Source organism: Xiphophorus maculatus, chromosome 3 (assembly GCF_002775205.1).
Source record: "Xiphophorus maculatus strain JP 163 A chromosome 3, X_maculatus-5.0-male, whole genome shotgun sequence".
Classification (NCBI taxonomy): Eukaryota; Metazoa; Chordata; class Actinopteri; order Cyprinodontiformes; family Poeciliidae; genus Xiphophorus; species Xiphophorus maculatus.
This window is the reverse complement of record NC_036445.1, coordinates 18,293,104-18,309,285: the sequence shown is the minus strand read 5'-3', so window position 1 is coordinate 18,309,285 and position 16,182 is coordinate 18,293,104. Positions and strand designations below refer to the sequence as shown.

Here is a 16,182-nt window from a genome sequence, read left to right as displayed (position 1 = left end):
CGAGTGGGTCAAAATTAGAGATCCAATGGCTGAGGTAAATAATACCTGAGGTTATATGAACATATTTATATGGATAGATGGATTTTCTGACATTATTAGGTGGATTTTCTGTATGAAACGGCAGAGTAACACTTTATTTGAAGGGGTGTGCATAAGGCTGACACAAGACTGTCATAAACATGACGTAGCACATGTCATGAACATGAATGATTTTTTATAAATGTGTACGGCGAAGTCTCTTTTGGTAAATAATGACATTTTAAATGCAAAGGTGCCCTAAAAGTTGCACTAAAAGTTCATTAAAAGCATCAACTTTGTATTATTCAGTAAGTAATGACACATTTAATGCAAAGTGCCATTACAGCTGGCATTAAAGTCGACTTTGCATTAAAAGTGTCTTTATTTACCGAATGGCACTTCATGACAACAGTCATAAGCATTCATAAAGACTCCTTCATACTCATTACAGGTGTTATGTTTATGACACTGTCATGAAGTGTTACCAACAGCAGCTACAAAAATCAGTTCTCAATGATTCATTTTGCATTACAGAAAATTTGACAATAATAAGTAATGAAAATTGTTGCTGATTTTTTATTATTGTTATTATTATTAGATAGAAGTTGTAGCAAATCTTGAAATTTGTCCAATTCTTAGTTTGTCTAATTTATTAGTTTAATTTAAGTTAAACTGTTCTAACTTGAACTACTACGTAGGAAAAGCAACTAGACTGGTCACATAACTTGTTTTCTTATGGATATTTATATAGTAAACCAACACAAAGTAGTGCATTATTATGAAATGGAAGAAATGCAATCAGATATTTTTTTGCCAAGAGGTCTGTGGTAAGACTAGAGCTCAAATAACAAAATCATTCAACATTTGCTCACTACACAGATCTGACCTTGCTAAAAAAAAAAAAAAATCCGCATCGGAAACAGGAGGCAGCATTATGCTGTGGGGATGGTTTTCTTCAGCAGGGAGAGAGAAGCTGGTCAGATTTAGGGAAAAGATACATGGAGCTACATATGGGACAGTCCTGCACAAAAAACCTGAGGAATTGTAAAAGATTTGAGACTTGGCCAAAGGTTCATCTTCCAGCAGGAGAATGATTTTTCCAGAAATTTCAGCAAATTAATGTAAACAATCATGAAACGTCAGACTTTTACTTCCAAGTATGTACCACTTTGATCTGATCTAACACATAAAATCCCAGTAAAATACATCGAAGAAGTGATTTTAATGGGATAAAATATGAAAATGTTCAAGAAAGTATAGCTTAAATAGTAGATAGTTTGAGTTTTAGTTAATAAACACTCAGATTGAAGAGCAGATTATCACTAACTGTTTAGTTTCCATTGCATTCACTGATGGTCAGGGTTTCTTCTAAAAAAACAAGTCTCTCTCCAGTTTGGGCCTGGCTCTGCAGCTCTGATAATAAAATTTTATTGTTGCTCTCTTGGCCTAATTTCTCCAGTCAAACACACTTCGCCCTTAGCCAGGAGGCAGTCGTGTGTGCTTGTGTTTTCTGCCAGGATTCTTGCTCTACTCCGGGTGTGGAGTCGTGTACAGTTCACAAATGGCTGCCAGCTCAGGCAGCTTTAATGTGAGCATATGTTTAACTGTGAGTGTGTGTGTGAGTGTGTGTCTGGGAGTTTTTATGTTAACCCCAGTGGTCAGGTCTATAACAGGACTGGAATGCGTCTCCGGCCCTTCTGTAATGACAGACCTACCAAAAGCCATAGCACCTCTTTCGCTTCGCTCCATCCTCTCCCTCCGTGGTTTCCTCCCATGATTCTCTCCATCTCGTCCCTGCTGCTTGTCTGTGTGCCTGAGGAGAAACCCATCCTTAATGACAGGGGAAGAAAAACCAGGATGTTTCTCTTTCTCTCGTTCTACCCCCTTTTTATCCCATTTTCACCCCTCCCTCCTTTTGTCTCTTTGTAGCTGATTTTCCCTTTTAAGTCCTCGTTCTTCCTTCGTTCCCCCCGCCCCCCCCCCCCCCCCCCCCCAAGTATGAAAACCAACAAAACGGCGTTTGAAGACAGAAATATTTTTATAGGATGTCCCCTGCCCCACTCAGCCGCCCCACATTAAGCACAATCAGTTTTAAATTGCTGTGTTTCTCTCGGTTTCCAGCTCTGTTAAACCGCTCATGACAACAGTGACTGCCAGCATGTCAACAATGGTCTCCCTCCCTCTGTCTCCGCCACATTTTCTGTCCACAAAACCACACCATTGTACTTTTTTTTCCATGACTTATTCCCCTTTATGACTTGTTTTCTTTTATTCCTACTGTTTTCTTCTTGAATATTTTTAAATGTGTGGCACAGACTTATTTGTCTAAATTCTTTGAAGGCAACAAAATTACCACATCTTCTTCAGGGCAGAACGCAGATAAAGATATGAGGTCCTCAAACTGTCTGCCAGTGGCTCTGAATTCCCCTCAACTGTGTCACGCATGTAGATTCATGTGTTTGTTTAAGACCCCGAGTGAGTGTGTGCCTCTGTTCGGCAGGCGTGTGCCCCTCTGTGGTCGCAGGAGTGTGGGACGTCGATGTTCAGCACTGGCATCTGCGCCTCTGTTGGCGATGACCTGGAACCGAGAGGCACCATCGCGCCAACAGAGCAAAGTAATCACACATCTGTAGAAACACAGAGATAATAAAGACTCATGCTGAGTAGGGTTGGGAAGTTTTTAAGCTTGGTAAATGTAAATGTTTCGTATGTTAATAAATCTTTTTGCATTCTGTGTTTATATGAAGGTATCATGCTTTTCTAATATTACGTTTTGATGTTATGAAAGCTGGCATTCTTATACTTTTGTGTAATATTTTAATCAAACTTAATTTTTATGTAACAGTACAAACAAATCTACCGAGCAGAACTATAATAGTAATTTATTATTTCATTACATTTTATGTTTCTCTAATTTGCAGCCAGATGCAGCTTCGTTTAGGGAGGTCAGTGATATTTTTGGGGTTTTTGTTACACGCTCTCCTGATTTTAAATAATGCTATTTTGCCATATCTTCACACATGATTGGCCACAAGGCTGCCGTGCTACCAATCAAGAGCCACTGAGAGTGAGAGCTGAGCAGCGATTCTTTGATTCACTAAAAAGAATATTCTCTTAGGGCCGAGGCTTTTGGTTATGGCCCATCACTAATATTAAGATCTAAAATAGTACCTTGCAATGATATCTTCAACTTTGTAACTTAATCTAATTTTGTCACGTTTCAACAACAAACTTCAACGTATTTTTCTATGATGATATGTGAACGATTAACAGAAAGCAGTAGATAGTTTCAAAGTGAAAGAGAAAGCAAGTACAGCCAACAGTTTTCAGGAATGAGAAAGAATAAACTCGGGATTAACAAGACCATTAAGAAGGCGAGATGTGAAGCATTTGTTCAGCCAACAACAGGTTTTCTACATTGAGTTCATCAACATTTTCTTTGTTTAGGGTTTTATGGAGAGGCTTTAAACAAATTTTATGCATAGTTAAAAAGTCGTAACAACTCTTGTTGTCCCACGCTTTACGCCTAATTTCTCCAGTCAAACTTAGTTCTGCCTTAGTCAGGAGGCAGTCATGATTTCTGCCAGGAAAACACAAGAACACACAAATTTGTACGTCAACAGCTGTGTGGGACATCGCTATCTCCAGTTGCGATCCACAAATGACGAGAGGGAGCTTAGAGGCAAGTTTATGTTAGAAACCTTTATGAAATAGACTCAAGAAGAGCTTGGACTGGACAACGATCTGAATTATCTACCATATAGACAAAAACTCAATAAATCAGAAACATAGGGTGAGGCCAAACCGCTAAGAGCTTTAAAAACCAAGCAATAAGAGTCAGTTTAAGAGGGGACGTTACTCTATTCTAAAACAGATTGGCACCCAGTGGAGGATGGACAATTTTGCAATGTGACAGAACAGGGAAAATTTTCAAAGTGAATCAGGAAACTCTCTTGTGTGGCAGAGTGTCAGACCTTCATGGACATCGTGATCGTTGTGGACGGCTCGAACAGCATCTATCCCTGGTATGAAGTCCAGAACTTCCTCAGCAACATTCTCAGCAAGTTCCACATCAGCTCGGACCAGATGCAGGTACAAACTGCTCTCCACAACGTACCAATAGCAACCGCCTGAAATTATTACACACATTTGTAATGGAAACTTGTGGGTTTGAGTTTAAGTCAAATAACACATCTCATAGACCCCTCTGCTGTTGCCAGGAGAAGGAACATTCTCGTCTCTTGAGTGAAAACATTCACCAAGTGAAATTACAGGCAAGTTTGGCAAATATGACCAGAATGAACTCCTGCAATAACGTCACAAGACAAGAACCTTGGAGGTTTCTTTAGAAGAACAGAAATCAGAGGGGAGGGTGTGGGGACGTTACTCTGACACGCATAACAAGAAGAGTGAGAGGGGGTTTGAGTTATGAAAAGGGAGGGTGGGGGGTATTGGGTAGCAGGCAGCATGAGGTGAAGAGGAAATACCTCTGGTTTTTGAATGAATTCAAAAATTCCCCAAGTGTGCTGTTTGCTTTAAGAACAGGGTTCGTACTTAAAGAGATAGTTCACTCTGGAAAACATGAGCTTTAGACGATGTTTTGACCAACTGTGTGCCAGCTCAGCTATGAATATGTGGCATTGCTGAAATGCTTGTGTGTTTGCATGTTTTATTCAGGTTGGTATACTGCAGTATGCAGAGGTAGCAGTCCATGAGTGGTCTCTGAAAGACTACCAGACCACACAGGAGGTGGTGGAGGCCGCCAAGAACATCAGCCGACAGGAGGGACGAGAGACACGCACTGCATATGCCATCCAAATGGCCTGGTAGGCTTATTAGTTATTTTCCCTAGATGATTCTTCTACAACATGGGAAAGATTTAGCAGGAAACTATCTGCTTTTTTGGATTTTGATGCAACATTCTCTGAGGTTTCTCTATAAAAATAACACACTGTGTAGTTTGTTCTTGTAATAATATTTAAGTTGCTAGAACTGTTTGCCTACTCTCTTGGTTCTCCAAGGTACTATTGATTAGATGATAAGCAAACCATAAAATGGTTCGTCCTGCTTTACTGCATCCTATTAGAATCTGTAAAGTGAATGTAGACAGTGACTGCTATCAGACATAAGCATAAAGTGTGACCCTTTTTAAGGGAAAATTAGTCTGTCTAGGGTCAAATTCTGTTGAAATTCCAGTAGACACTTTGAATGATTTGTTTAAAAAAGAAAAATATAATATTGTAATAGCAGAAAGTTGAGGGTGAGGAAGGAAAACTCAGCTTTTTTGATGGGGGGTTTTGTCTTTAGTTTGAGTTGGAGCACAAAAAACAGAATGGAAAAATAACTGGGCAAGCAGGCATGACTCAAGGATCCAAGTTCATGAATACATTTTATAGAGCTGTTATCAGTTAACATGGCACAGATGTGATTTTGTCTCTTAAAAATGCCAGTCATTTGGTTTCTTACAAAACACGCTAAAAAACATTTACATTAATTCAGAGAATTACAATGATGGTTTTCACACCACAAGAGATGTAAAATCTCCTATAAGACTTCAAGCCAGTCACTTTTACCATAACAAAGTTGTAAGACATGAGACATTTCATTCAAATCTTTCTTTATTTCTGACCATCTTTCTTTATATATCATATGAGCTAAATGGAATGCATCCAAGTTAATAGTCCTCAATGCAGCAGGATTGAGGACTGCAAGTTACATTTAACTTTAATTAAAGTTAAATTTAACTTTAATTACATTTAATTACAGTAAATGTAATTAAAGTGGAAAAATAGTACAAATTTTTGTGGTGATAAAATATTGTTAACTGGAAATAGCTTTATTTGGCATTTTTATGTTTTTAAAGATACAGCTCTGGAAACAAAAATTAAGAGCCCACTGCAGTGAACCCCATTGAAAACCTCCTGGTTATTCCACCAAATATTGATTTCTGAACTCTTCCTAAGTTAAAACATTAGTGTTGTTGTTACTAAATGAATATGAACTTGTTTTCTTGAAATTATTTGAGGTCTGAAAGCACTGCATCTTTTTTGTTATTTTGACCATTTCTTATTTTCTGCAAATAAAAACAACATTTTTGCTTGTAATTTCAGAGACATGTTGTCAGTAGTTCATAGGATAAAAAACAATGTTCGTTTTACTCAAACATATAACTATAAAAAGTAAAATCAGAGAAACTGAAGTGGTCTCTTAATTTTTTCCAGAGTTGTAATTAAACATGATTCTAAATTTAAACATAATCCAATCTACAGAGAGCAGATTGGATTACAAAAAATATCCAATGAGCAGCAGTTGTGGACCAAAATGTGTTGTTGATGTCAAAGGTCAGAGGAGAATGGGTGGAATGACTCAATATGATAGAAAGGATAAGGCGGCTCAAATAACCTCTAGCTATGTCCAAGGTCTGCATAATACCGTCTCCTAATGTACATGTACAACAGCAACAGATAACCACATGAAGTGCCACAATTATAAGATAATGATAAAAGAAAGAAGAACAGGATCAAGAAGGAAAACAACAGATTGAAAAAATATTGATGAGTCTTGATGTCAGGTGTGATATTCAAACAATAGGACCAGAATTTGATGTAAACAATTTGAAAGCATAGGTGTGTCTTCCTTGTGTTAGCTTAGACTGGTTGTTGTGATAGTCATAGCACACTGATAGTACAAACTAACCTTTATTTAAAGACAACAGCCTTCCTGAGTATTGTTGCTGACCATATCAATCCTTCATGACCACAGCGAACCCATCTTCCAGCAGGATAATGCACCATGTCTCCAAGCTCAAATAATCTCAAGCAGATTTTCTGAATCAGACAATGAGTTCACTGTATTGCAGTGGCCTCCACAGTCACCAGACTGTTTCTTTATGTGTTAGAAGTCCAGAGACTGGTGAATAGCCTTAAAGTATCTAATTCCTTTCAAAAATAAAATTCCTGCTTCTTTCAACTAGCTTAACCCACATGGTGCACCACACCCAGACGTGATCTGTGGCCATAGCTACCATTTTGGGATGTGAGTCTTGGAACGGCGTTCACTTTCTGTACACACAGACACACATACACAGCCACCAAATACGCAACCACACAACCACTCAGGTAATTGGAGGGTTCCTGTTTTCTGCTACATTTAAAAGGGGAAAAGTTTTGGAAACTAAACCATTAAAACAATGAACAGTAAAAAGATAATATATGAGCTTAATGTTGCTGCTAGGTAAGAGAACTCACACTTTGGTTGAATTTACATAAAAACATCCTCACCTAATCACACATACTTTCTCACAGATGGACAGATAGAATAGTTGGCACAGAGAAACATGACGGGGTCGAAGAGCAGCTGAGCTGGGCAAACCGGCAGCTGGGTCAGCACCACTAAGGGCGTGGCATGGCCTGGTCAGCCAAGTAGCACTCCTGCAGCTGTGAAAATACACTCAGGAACATTTACAGAGACATAGTTACATTTTCACTTTGGGGTTACAAAACTAATTTAATCAAATTTAGAGTATTACCAATTAAACCTTCTCTTAACAGGAAGCATTCATAGGATTCGTACACTGACCTCAGCTTTAACCTCTTAAACTCCATGCTTGGCTTTTAACCTCTTTCTCTGACTTTGTGCTTGTTGTAACCTTAACCATGAACCCAAACAACAAAAATAGATTCTGACAGGCAGGAAAAGTGTTTGGCTTTTGATAATCAGATTGTTGTTAGACTTACAGAAATTAGTTGTTACAAGGGGAAAGCATACGTAGAAAGTCAATATTTATGTAAAATTGCTGCATCCTAACAAACAGTGAAAGTTTATCATCTATTAAAATGCATAATTCTGCATTAAATAGATTCTTTTCATGCTTAAAGCATTTAAGACATTTATCTGAAGGGAAAATTACATTACTTTCTTATAATCAAACTATGTAATGTTCTGGGATATCACATAATAAATAAATCTATTATTTAATGTATTATTTCAGACTCTTGTTGAATGTTAAACAAAGCTAAAGTTGTGTCAATGGGCCACAACTCATTTGAACAGATACAGACTCAGAGATGTTTTGTCATAATGAACACCGATTTGCTTAGCAAAGCCAAAAGCAGTATAGCAGCATCCATCGCCAGCTAGAGAACACGGTGTTGGACGGGTGATGATCTGGGCTTGTTTTGCTTCTACAGAGGATATTACGGTAAAGAAGTCAAACCCAACCAAAGTACTGCACAGTTGAATCAAATCTGAAGTCAAATTGTGCTGTGCTGCATCAAAACTTCACAGGAAAAAACTAAAATTTCAGTATTTCAGTCAAAATCCAGATTTCTTTTGAACTTGAATATTCTGGTGGAACATTAAAAGAACTGTTCAGAGGAGAATGCACACAGACAACAATGAACTGAAGGGACATTGCAAAAAGGAGTGGGTCAAAACTCCCCCAGAATGATGTGAGAGAGAGATAAGTTTATACAGAGGACAACTGAAGGATCTCAGCATAACAAACACTATTAACATAAAGCCCTGAAACAAAAGTGTGTGTGTGTGCGTGTGTGTGTGTGTGGGGGGGAGGGGGGGGGGGGGGGGGAATGTTACTTCAGATGAACACAACATGATATCAAAGTAACTAAATTATTGAACCTTAACCTTATTTTGACCACCATTGGTAGAAAACTTTAACAGAGTCAACATTTTGTCTTCCTACAGACTTTTAGAGAGGCAACACTATATACTGTCAAATTAATTTTAAATTTTATCTTCCGACAGATGTCTGCCGCATTTCCTGTCAGAATTGAACTTGCATGGTTGGCTGAAAAATACCTAAAAACCAAGAAAGATGAAAAAAATTAAAAGGCTACTCTTAAAGAAGAAAGCTGTCCTTGTCTGTTGTCTCTTCTGAGAGCTCCCGATTATGGTTAATAACTCTATCTGGGTGATTTTATTCAGATAAAGTAATAATTGATTTGCTCTTACATTTGCTAGTTTACATGTGTCACTTCCAAATGAAGCTGTTGTGTGTAACACCAACATCCCTTCATTCCTGGTTTGCTATAAATGCCATTTCTTAAATCCCAGAACTGAAATATTTTTAAAAATAACAGAGCAAAGTACGTATTGATAACAGCAAAAAATATTTCCAAATCTCTAATAGCTGCCTTCAGATTCTGCTTCACTCAATGTTGAGCTTGTTTTTTTTCTCTATTACATGTTTATTATGCACATTCTGTAAAGTGCAGAGCATAAAATAAATGCTGATCGCTTCATAAAGAAGAAATAACATCTTACAAGTGGATAAACCGCTGACGTCTCTGTAGCTCCACCCGTCTCTCAGTCACCCACAAACAAAAGCGTGCCGCTGTGCTGTGTCATTACCACTCTGCTGAGACTCAATAAACTGACTTGTAAATCCAGCCTGGGCTCCCAATTAGCTCTACTTACTTTCTCCACTCTTTTATCAGCCTTTTAAGTTCTGTCTTTATTCTCTGACTTATTTGCTTAGTAAGCATGTTTGATATATAATCCTTTTTTTCAGTCTTCGAGTTTTTCTTCTCATAAATCAGATTGCTTTCTGGTCACTTTGTGCACCTTTTGTGTAGGTATTTGTCACCCCTGCTTCACTTCTCGTTTCTGTTTTTCCTCTTTCTTTTCATCCTCTGTTATTTGCAGGCTGCTGAGGGGAAATGGTTGTTTTCAACTCTAAATTTCTTGTGGCTGACCACAATGTTATATTTAGGCAAGGGCTACAGTTAGACTTGGAAATGACTGAGATCACCAGGGGTGACTAGGCACTGCGTGTGCATATGTTTGTGTGTGCTGGTCTGAGGCTTACCAACCCTATTCAACCGTTGAACCAGGTCCCAGAGAGAACAGGTTTCCTGCAGACAAACAGGGTGCGGCATGAGACCGTCAGTGCATTTGTCATTTGGGTTTCTCCTTCTGGGTTACAGCTACAAGGGAATTCACAAATGTGGTCGCTGTGTGTAGTGACACATGCGAGCTGCATGCAGTGATCAATGTGTGTAAACTGGCAGCTGGGGTATGCGTTTCAAGTGTTGTTAATGAACATCTGAAAGGCTCCAGATGAATCCTGTGCAGGGAGTGAACTCAAATCCAGAGTTTCAATGTTTTATTAGCTGGTTATTCTCCTCAGAGAAACCCTTGATACTGTATATTATCACACAGAGGAAGTTTATTTTGACGTTGCAAGAACCCAAGTGACTGGATACCTTTTGGGTTTCCTCCCTTTCACACGTTTCACAACCGCATTTTTTCTCTCTCCCTCCTTGAGTCTGTTTCAAATTCAGCTCAGTTTGCCATAATCACCAGCTTTACCAGTACTGTTTTCTATCTTTTTTTTTTTTTTTTTTTTTTTTTTTAGCACAGAGGCGTTCAGCGCTGAGCGTGGAGCCAGGGAAGGCGCCACCAAGGTGATGATTGTGGTCACAGACGGGGAGTCGCACGACGGGGACGAGCTGCCAGACGCTCTGGAGGAATGCGAAAGCAGAAACATCACCAGATACGCCATCGCTGTGAGTGATATCTGGCTCTCAATGGTGCAGCGCATTCATTATTACACTGATTTCCACCGCTTTCAGATATCTTTTTACCTTTTATAGTACTGAAATTGTGAAAAGCACAGCAAACAACTAATATGCACTCTCCTCGGAGGGTGCAGAGCAGCTCTGACATTCCTCCCATATTGTGCAAATGTGGCATGGCCTCTGTAAACACCCAGAAGCAACCGCACAACATCACCACAACTCTCCCAAAATAACTGCCTAATTACCAAATGAACCCTTTGGGCCCACTGAAATATCCAGCTGGGAACAAAAAAACTCTTCCTTGTCCGGCTCCACCCGACCCCTCCATTCTGCACACAACGGTCCAATGAAAGTATCCGCAGGTCAGGCAGAGACCAGTGGTTGAACCCCTCCTCATAAAGCAGGAGAAGCACAAGAATAAATGAGCTTGCATGACAAGGAAAAGCAAATTAAACAAACAATTTTAGGTTAAAGGGCTTATTTATAGCACAGCCATTTCAGTGTTTTGCCATTTCTTTTTTATCTTTTTCCAAGATCCCGGAAAGAATCTGGGTCATCGTAAAGAGTCAAGTAGGGATTAGAGTCGATGCTGTTTTGTGTTCATCAGTCTGCCAGACCAACATGTGTGCTGGTTGGAAGACACAGACGAAAACTGAGTCATCCAGGAAAAAAATTAAGCCTGTTTCATTGCTATGTGATGAGCCTGATGAGGGTCCGGTACACCAGGTACCTTCCCAGACATCCAGGAGCTGCTGTGGCGAGGCACAGGCGATGGGGAGCAGAGGAGATTGAAACAAAACTAAACACTGCATTCAAAATGCAACAATAAAAATAGAAGTACAATTTTTCAATAAATTGTCCAATTTACTGCAAAATGGTGTTTGACCTCAAACAGGTAACCTGCGCAGCGTGTTGAGTAACCTCAGCTCTTCTGTTGATCACTTGAAAAAGTTGCTCAGACGCCCATGACATCAGTGTTTCCAGTGAGGTTGTGTGAAATCTGCTTTACAAAAATGTAGACGTGGCTTTATGCAGGGCATCGTCTGCAACTGGATCACAAAACACAGAGCAGTTGGATGCCCTGTAGAACCTGAAGATTCATTTTTTGATTGAAGAAAAAAGCTCAGCAATCCTGACAAAATAATCAGGTTAACAAAATATGTTCACTGTCAAAAAGCACAAAATGCAAATGTAAATTTTTTGACAATCTTATGATTTTATTTAAGATTGTACCACAATTGCTGTGGGCATACCTCCAAACTCTGACTAGGCTGCTTGACGAAAGCTGCCTAGTCCTAATTTTTCCTAATTAAAAAATGACTGGACCTAATTTTTCGGGTTCCACTTAAGGGGAGAAATGATTGCTTCACAGTCTACTCCCTACTGGATATGCCAAGTCTACTTAGTCCTTTTCAAAATGGATTTCAGTTTAACTCTTACAGAGTTATTTCATCAAACGTTTGAGTAGCTATAACAATTTCAAATGTTAAAATTACTCAATCTCTTGTTGAAATAACTCTGAAAGAATAAAATTCTGATTAGGACCAAATACACTCGGCACAGGGTTGATTTAACTCTGCAGAGTTTGCTGCGTTGGCAATGAGGTCAGGGAGGAAATTGAGCAAGTAACTAATAGTTTTTAGAATAAAGATTTGCAATCACTACAAAACATTTAATACAACTTCAGTCTTGCTGTTATTTTCTCACAGTAATCAGTAAAAAAAAACTGATTTTGTATTTTGTGTGACTGATTCCCTCTCAATATACCTCCACAGAGTATAGCTTAGTAATCAGGATTGCACAGTCTGGAGTTTTAAGAAAATCCTTAACTTTTGTCCTGACTAAAATACTACTGGTGCTTGCCTCTCCAAAGTCAAAACTGGTTTTGGACATGCAGAAACTTTATGTATGTAGGGAAATTCCACAAAATATAAGAAAGTATTTTAGCTCATATGGTTCAGTGCTGGAAAACCAATGAAAACCTGGTTGGGGAGTAGGAGCAGACTGCAAGATCAGGCTTGCCTCTATGTAGAGTTTCATTTTCCACATTTGTTGCTACTTAACCACATTCAGATGGTCAGGGAGGTCGTGTAGATTGCGAGGTGGTCTTAATGCTAAAGCATCAAAAAAATAAACACCAAGCATAGTGTGGCCATCTTATGCAGATATAAAAGGGGGCTTTGGACTCAGATGGTAAAAAGTCAGGTGATGACAGTTAACTGTTTCCTATAACAGCAGGTATGTTATGATTTAGTATTTTCTGCACTGCATGCACATTTTGACAGTGCACAGGAAAGTATCTCATGGTAGAGGTCAGACCTCTTCAAAGTACAACGCAGGAACAGCAGATTGTTTTATACATCAGTGTCATGCAGATATTAAAAAAACATCTGTTGCTTGAGTAGTTTATGGAGCACATTGCATGGATGCTTTTCTATTTAAATACTTGCCAAATGATGCATATTTGGGAAATACCGTTCCCTCTTTTCTATTTTTCTCTTTAATATCACTTATAAACTTTCAAAATCCACCATGACATGGAAGCTTGAGGATTTTTCTTTCTTTCTTCTATAGGATCGTAATGTACATATTTATTAGTATTATATGACACAGTACACCCTATTACACCCTCCTCTACCCTTTAAAAACAGAGGATTTCCTTTGCTTGGCAGCCGAGTTTCAGGGAAATATTCATGGATTGGTTTCTCTTATGGATTTTTTATATGTTCTTGAAATGGATTTTATTTTCAGTTTCCTCCAGCTTTGTGTTTTACATTTAATGTGTTTCCATGTAACAAAACTTGAGGATTGATGAAACTCCTAATTACATCCACAAAATGTGTTTTTCTATTTTACTTCAACATGGAGAATCATTGAAATGCAAGGAATCATTTGCCTTGAGAAGTCAATTTTGTCTGTTTTTGTATGAACCCATTGTTGGTTTTGTATCATCTACCATTTTGTTTTTCATAGAATCTCATGTTTATGTGTCTTCTTTTCTGCCATTCAGGTTCTGGGGTATTATATCCGCAAACAGCAGGATCCAGAGACCTTCATTAATGAGATCAAATACATCGCCAGCGACCCAGATGACGAGTACTTTTTCAACGTGACCGATGAAGCTGCGCTGAATGACATTGTGGACGCTCTCGGAGATCGGATTTTCACTCTTGAAGGTGAGGGTGTTATCAAAGTTAGTGTAAATGATCCCTGGGGTGAGGTGCAGGAAATCATGGGATATGTAGCCCAGTCTTCTTATTCTACGCTCCCCTTCTGACTGCAATTGTTTATAAGAGCAATAAAAAAAATTGTTCAGAGCACAACTGACAGATAAGTTAAGAAAATTTATCTTGCCTTTCTAGTGCCACCCTGAGCAACTGCCTATGTCACTTGTATTACAGGAGACATGCCGGACAGAAGCGGCCGTGACAGGATTTTGTATGATTAAGTCAGAAAATAACGCTAAGCTTGAACAATTTGTTTTACTCTCATCATCAGCAAATAAACGTGGCTTTAATTTTCATAGTTCAGCACATCATAACACTAGCAACACCTCCTTAATTGCCAGAGGGATTTTTATCCTGGTTGAAAATATCAATTAACAGCAGTGATGTCCAAAGCCAGTCCTTATGGGCCAGTTTCCTGCATGTTTCCCTGAATCATATTTATTGAATTAAATTCAGGTGAGTACGTAATTCATTAGTTGGCTCCTCCAGAACTTGACTTAGTTGTTTCAGTCATGCTATGTTGGAGAAGGGACACATCTAAAACATGGAGGACAACGGCCTCTGGACACTCCTGATTAATTGAAAGCAATGCCATTAGTAATGTTCAAACTGATTTATAAAGTAGTGCTTAAAATCTCAACACAATGACAGTCCAATAACTGCATGAAATGGTTATATTGTATTGTTGTAACCTTTGAAAACACTTTTCTAATTTCCTGCAGCTATCTGGTATGTAGAGAGAAACAGTGGCTCTAAAAAAAAAGACAAAATAACTCCAGATTCAGTGTCATCTGTCTTAGTTTTATTTTATAGATAACATATGTAAAGTTTTTACCATAGGAATTTATCCATTGGTTTATATGTATAAGTTATAATATTTGCCATGTGACTGAGAAATAAAAATGTAATCCTGCACCAAAACAAAAGAAAAAACTAGAAACAAAAACAAAGAAAGTACAGCTGGTGCCAGATACTGCAGTAGTTGCAGAAACGTGGGAGGAAGGCTTTTGAAACTGATGCCACCTTTAAATGTTCAGGAAAATCAAAGAGGAAGGGACAGGAGGAAAGGAAATGTCTGTCACCATCAGCGTTTGAGGGCGCTAAAGATCAGATCCTATGAGACATAACAAGGAAAGGGAAGGGAGGAGAATACGAACAAAGAAAGGAGAGAAATGAGAGATGCTGACATGCTGTCCTCCTTTAGGTACCTTGGGCTACAATCAAAGCACGTTCCACATGGAGATGTCTCAGATCGGTTTCTCAACGCACACACTGGATGTAAGTCTTACTTGTGTTAATTTTTAACTATGTGGTAAATATAAACTGACTTGTCCATTATTTAATCCAAACTAATTTCTTCAGGATGGCATTCTGTTTGGGATTGTGGGCGCCTACGACTGGGATGGAGGGGTCCTGAAGGAAGGGACCAACGGAGTAATTATCCCCCCCAGAGAAGCCTTTGAAAGTGAATTTCCATTGGAGCTCAAAAATCATGCTGCTTATTTAGGTACAAAGATTTCACAAGCAACCTTTTTGTGTTTATTAGCTTTCATGTAAAAGGAGATTAAAATGTTATGGAGTGTAGTATTATTCTTCATTGTTTTTTAAAGTAGAACCCTCATCGTGTGAAAAACGTTATTTGTTTTAATAATCAGATCTTTGCTTTCGGGTCTTCTCTCTGTATAACTGCCTCTGATCCTGCTGAATGCTTTAAATGCCCTGTGATTGTTGTGCAATCTGAGACAGCAGCCCTTTCCTCCATAACAAAAATTACAATTACAAGCAATTACAGCCCCATAACTGTCACCTGGACAACAAAGAAGCAAACATTCCTGGTTGTGGTGTAACTCAGGATTTCATTTGAGGTCCCATCGTTTTCATTTAGCTGAATTTTCATTGTTCAGAAAATACACCATCTCTCTGCTTTGCTAATGAAATGCACATTTTCTGGAGTTAAGCCAATAATTCAACTTCAGTTCAATACAGACATGTCTTAAAAACATACAATCTTGAATGGAAATAACATTTTTTTCAGGTTAAACAAAAATAAGAAAAAAAAGAAGTTGTTGCAATCTCAGTCCCACTCTGGGATGACTTTGAGAGTATTATTAGTTCTCTATTTTTTTTTCTTTTTTGCCAGAAACTTGGGTTTTATTTTTATTAATCACTTTAAAATTCAGATTTGCTGCTGTTTGGACTGTTTATTTCAGCAAGGGTTGTTAAAAGAATCAACAGTCCAAAAGTATTTCACTACTTTTTAAAATGGATTATTGTAAGTTTTTGTACAGGAATCTTCTTTGTATGCAAATCTCCATATTGGAGCTAACTGGTATGACTGACTATATTATCCAGGTTTAGCTTCCTGGTACTAGTTTCCATTTTTATAAAATTACTTG

General features: G+C 38.4%; 1 protein-coding gene across 1 annotated transcript in view; it reads left to right on the top strand.

The window, feature by feature from the left end:
• Positions 1–16,182, top strand: part of itga10 (integrin subunit alpha 10) — a 35,861-nt gene that overhangs the window by 10,831 nt on the left and 8,848 nt on the right. The window contains exons 5-11 of the mRNA XM_005810290.3: positions 2,519–2,633; positions 3,983–4,110; positions 4,696–4,844; positions 10,397–10,547; positions 13,570–13,735; positions 14,991–15,064; positions 15,149–15,293. Coding sequence (XP_005810347.2) covers positions 2,519–2,633; positions 3,983–4,110; positions 4,696–4,844; positions 10,397–10,547; positions 13,570–13,735; positions 14,991–15,064; positions 15,149–15,293 — 928 coding nt within the window. The remainder of the gene's footprint in view (positions 1–2,518; positions 2,634–3,982; positions 4,111–4,695; positions 4,845–10,396; positions 10,548–13,569; positions 13,736–14,990; positions 15,065–15,148; positions 15,294–16,182) is intronic.